At 42.4% G+C, this 4,871-nt stretch overlaps 1 protein-coding gene across 1 annotated transcript; it reads left to right on the top strand.

Moving 5' to 3' along the window:
* The first annotated feature begins 2,331 nt into the window (after positions 1 to 2,331).
* LOC147663128 (zinc finger protein 862-like) lies at positions 2,332 to 4,401 on the top strand. The gene has a single exon (XM_086950652.1). It carries the CDS (start codon positions 2,332 to 2,334, stop codon positions 4,399 to 4,401), a length of 2,070 nt encoding a protein of 689 aa, XP_086806778.1.
* The last annotated feature ends 470 nt before the right edge of the window (positions 4,402 to 4,871 follow it).

Below are 4,871 nucleotides of genomic sequence, written 5' to 3'. Positions count from 1 at the left end.
AGGCACAAAAAATAGTGGCAAGGAGGCAGAATACTGAAATATAGGGGCAGCTAAGAACAGAATGTACTTATGATTAGCCTTCGATTGCTAAGGGTGAAATTTTCTTGTGAACAAAAGCAATAAAGATGTGGGGAATATGTAAAAATCTCTGCAAGTAAAACAAGATTTAAGGTTATTCCTCTTGATGCAGGTTTTTAAATTTAAAGCTGCGTTTTTATAAATGTTTTATTTACTGTTCAAAAAGGGTTAGGGTTTAAAGTTATAAACTGCAAGTAACAAAATGAGCTTTCTGACAGAAGCAGTAATTCACTGACCTAGTTACATTGAATGTGATTTTTGATCTGCGTGGTTCACTAGCTTTTCATCACGCATTTTAACCTCTTCAGCTACTTAATGAGTCAACTTCCAGTAGGCAAAACTTAGATCTCTCTGCAGCAGGTCCATCATTCTTCAGTTAGCTTGACATATTTATGGTTGCCTGAATTGCTTGAACGTAGTCAATCATTTTTTGCGCGGCACTGCAGCAGCTTCAGGTGGGATCTTTTGATGGATTGTGTGCTTCTCAGCCATCCTGTGGGTTACCTTGTTCACCCACCTCAACCATTTGCAGTTTGTATTTTGTGTTACACCTTCTGTGATGCCACTTTCCCCTGGGAACTCAGATTTATAGACCAGTTTAAGATAATGGATGCTAATAATGGAACACATGGGCATACCCCTGTTTGTCCTAGGCTGGAATCCCAGGTAATTATTTGGTCATTTTTCGTCTTGGGCCTCTTGACTGGTCCCATGCACAGTTTGAAAATTCTTCGGGCGTTTGCTGACTTACTTGTCTTCACTTGTAGGTTTCCAGTCTGTACGGTATTTGGATTACAGGGATCAGGTGCGAGTACCACAAAGGCAAGGTAATTCTGTTTACGTTCCTCGTTGGGTTGGGGGTTGCTGGGTAAATAGATTCACAATCTGCACCCTTTTTTCTTTTGCAGGTTCGTGAGACCGTACTACAAAGACAATTGCACAGGCAGACGTGGGTGCAGACAGAAGAGGTAATTGTTGGGTTGAGTTAAACTGTGGTGCATCTTGAACATTGTAGTACCACATATACTTACCCATGTTTTCTTCTGTTGCAGGTTTCACAGCCAGAACCCCAAACAATAAAAGAGGCGCACGTGAGTGCAAGCAGAAGAGGTAATTGTTGGGTTGAGTTAAACTGTGGTGCATCTTGAACATTGTGGTACCATATATACTTACCCATGTTTTCTTCTGTTGCAGGTTTCACAGCCAGAACCCCAAACAATTAAAGAGGCGCACGTGAGTGCAAGCAGAAGAGGTAATTGTTGGGTTGAGTTAAATTGTGGTGCATCTTGAACATTGTGGTACCATATATACTTTACCCATGTTTTCTTCTGTTGCAGGTTTCACAGCCAGAACCCCAAACAATAAAAGAGGCGCACGTGAGTGCAAGCAGAAGAGGTAATTGTTGGGTTGAGTTAAACTGTGGTGCATCTTGAACATTGTGGTACCATATATACTTACCCATGTTTTCTTCTGTTGCAGGTTTCACAGCCAGAACCCCAAACAATTAAAGAGGCGCACGTGAGTGCAAGCAGAAGAGGTAATTGTTGGGTTGAGTTAAATTGTGGTGCATCTTGAACATTGTGGTACCATATATACTTTACCCATGTTTTCTTCTGTTGCAGGTTTCACAGCCAGAACCCAAAACAATAAAAGAGGCGCACGTGAGTGCAAGCAGAAGAGGTAATTGTTGGGTTGAGTTAAACTGTGGTGCATCTTGAACATTGTGGTACCATATATACTTTACCCATGTTTTCTTCTGCTGCAGGTTTCACAGCCAGAACCCCAAACAATAAAAGAGGCGCACGTGAGTGCAAGCAGAAGAGGTAATTGTTGGGTTGAGTTAAATTGTGGTGCATCTTGAATATTGTGGTACCATATATACTTACCCATGTTTTCTTCTGTTGCAGGTTTCACAGCCAGAACCCCAAACAATAAAAGAGGCGCACGTGAGTGCAAGCAGAAGAGGTAATTGTTGGGTTGAGTTAAACTGTGGTGCATCTTGAACATTGTAGTACCATATATACTTACCCATGTTTTCTTCTGTTGCAGGTTTCACAGCCAGAACCCCAAACATTTAAAGAGGCGCACGTGAGTGCAAGCAGAAGAGGTAATTGTTGGGTTGAGTTAAACTGTGGTGCATCTTCAACATTGTAGTATAACAGTTTGCATTCGTGAGCTAGGCGTCAACGTAAGCCATGTTTCCTTATTTTGCAGGCTTTGTGGGACAGCAGGCTCAAACCGGCGGGTACGGAAATGTTCAAGCGCAAAGCTGTAACTTCGGGAGAGTGCAGTGCTTCACCACAAAGGAAGAAATGTTGCCTTGTATTCAAGGAAGAGTGGATGAAGGAAATTGTGGAGGCTGAGACACAGAAGTCACGAAGCAAGGTCCGCATGCAACTCGGGGAACTATTTCAATACAGTCCAGATGTGGGCTTGATTTGCAGAGCATGTGCCGAAGTCAAGATTGTTGGGGACTTTTCCACAGGGAAGAAATGGAGTGATGGCTGGAAACTGGACTACATGAAACGCCATCTACTTAGCAAAGTACATGAGTCTGCCTTGGTGATATTGAGAAGCAGAAGTGCTGCTGTCAGGTTTGGTTTTGGAGTACGGGCAATGCTGACAGAAACTGCCACTGACAAAGCAAATAGAATGGAAGTAGTTGAACGCCAAAGATCTATGCCTGAGGAGATAAAGATTCTCATCAACAACGTGTTGCTGGCAATCAAGATGAACACTTCAATGTTATCTGTACAAGACATCCATGACCACTTAGCTTTGTATGTGAAGATACCAGACAGCTGGAGGAGCAAGAACTATGCTTTTGAGTTCCTTGAGGCCATCAATAGCGTGATACGCTGTGAAGCTATGACAGAACTTCGGCAAGCTTTGTATCACACCTTGATAATTGATGAGAGCACAGATATTTCTGTTACAAAAATGCTCATCCTGTACTTCAAGTTCCGACCTGTAACATCAACTGAGCACAAAACGCAGTTTGGGGGCATAGTGAAGCTGACTAGCTGTAATGCTGAGGCTATCACTACTGCCGTGAAAGAATTCTACACTGCCAATGAACTGGACCTCATGAAAATGGTCATGTTCACATCTGATGGTGCATCTGTGATGCTGGGGAAGAATAATGGTGTTGCTACTCGCCTTAAACAATCCATTCCTCATCTAGTTGAGCAGCATTGTGTCGCACATCGAGAAGATTTGGGAATTGATGATGCCTGGAAGAGGGTTCCAATGATTAAAGAGATGGAGACATTATTGAGGACTGTCTACACTGTGTTCTCCAGATCTCCTGCAAGGAAGTCCAAGCTGGATGAAATTGCATCGGTCACTGAATGTGAAGTTGTCTCTTTTCGACCACTGAATGAAGTCCGGTGGCTTTCAAGGCATTTTGCTGTTGGTGCACTAATTCGTAATTACGAGACTGTTCTTAAGTACTTTGAGCATGAGAAAGTTGAGGAGAATGATCCAATTGCTAAATATTGTTATAAAAAACTATCGGACTCCAACTACCATATTTCCCTTGCAGTACTTAATGACATTCTGGGTGAATTTGCACCTTTGTGCAAACTATTCCAAAAAAGTTCTTTAACTACTGTTGAAGCCGTACAGTATGCAAGAGCAAAGATTGGCCAAATTAAGCAACAGTATTTGGGGAACACTGTATTTTGGAGCAGCAATGTAAGAGAGCTGATGGTGTTGTACAAGGAAAGGCAAGAGTTTGACAGTGGGCCTATTTTGTCTTTTGTTTCCCTTCTTTGTGAGCACATGCAAAAAAGGTTCCCTGAAGGTGAGCTAAAAGAATGGGCAAGTTTTGAGATCCAGGCAATAGCCACACAATCGCATTTTGATTTTGGGACTGAGAATATTGAAAGACTTGTTGAAAAGTATAAAAATGTCTTGGCCCTGGGTGATTGTGAAACACCAGAAGATGTTGTTCGACAGTACAGAGACTATAAATATGTGGTGGCAGAACATGTTAAGGGGGGGTTATTTACCACCTTTCAAGACATGGTGTCTTTCACTGTACGCAATGCTGCTCAGTATAGTGTGGTGTCTCAGCTTGTTGATGTCTGTGCAACATTTCAAGCATCTAGTGCAGACTGTGAACGAGGATTCAGCCTCATGAATACTATCAAGAGCAAATTGAGGAATAGACTAGAGCAGAAGCATTTGGACATGCTGATGAGGACAAAGGCCTACCTCCTGAATGGGAAAGTTGACCTAGACCGAGTTTATCAGCACTGGAAAAATGGCAAGGATCGCCGTGAGAAGCAACCCTGTCACCCATCTAGTGATGCCACTTGACTTGTTTGAACAGCCCTCTCCCTTACTGTGTATATAAGATATTGTATAGGCTTGCAACATTTCCCCACCCAATGAACTGTGCTCTAGTTAAGTATATTTATTAAAATCTTATGATGGTACCACCATTGAAGTCTTGTGCTTTTCTAAACTTGAAGTGTACTTGCCAGTGTAACCAATTCATGTCATGGTGTGCATATCCAATTTGCAAACTGCCCTTAAGACCCTTATTGTGGCGCTGTATGTGTGAAAATGCACTATCTTTTCACTTTTTAAAGTAAAATTTTGGAGTGCCATTTGGCGCCGCAGACACGCGCGGTTTGGTTCCTGGCGCACATAGCCATGGTTGCAGCGCACAGAGACCCTCCACTGCCGCACACAGAGGAAAAAAATTAGAGGGAACATTGATTGTGACGCTATTTGATTGGTTCTTTATTGATTCCCCTTTATTTATTTTGTCTAAAAGGACGATG

The sequence above is a fragment of the Lissotriton vulgaris genome, unplaced genomic scaffold (assembly GCF_964263255.1).
Source record: "Lissotriton vulgaris unplaced genomic scaffold, aLisVul1.2 SCAFFOLD_959, whole genome shotgun sequence".
In the NCBI taxonomy this organism is placed as follows: Eukaryota; Metazoa; Chordata; class Amphibia; order Caudata; family Salamandridae; genus Lissotriton; species Lissotriton vulgaris.
Note: the sequence above shows the minus strand (reverse complement) of the source record. Positions and strands in the feature narration are given on the sequence as shown.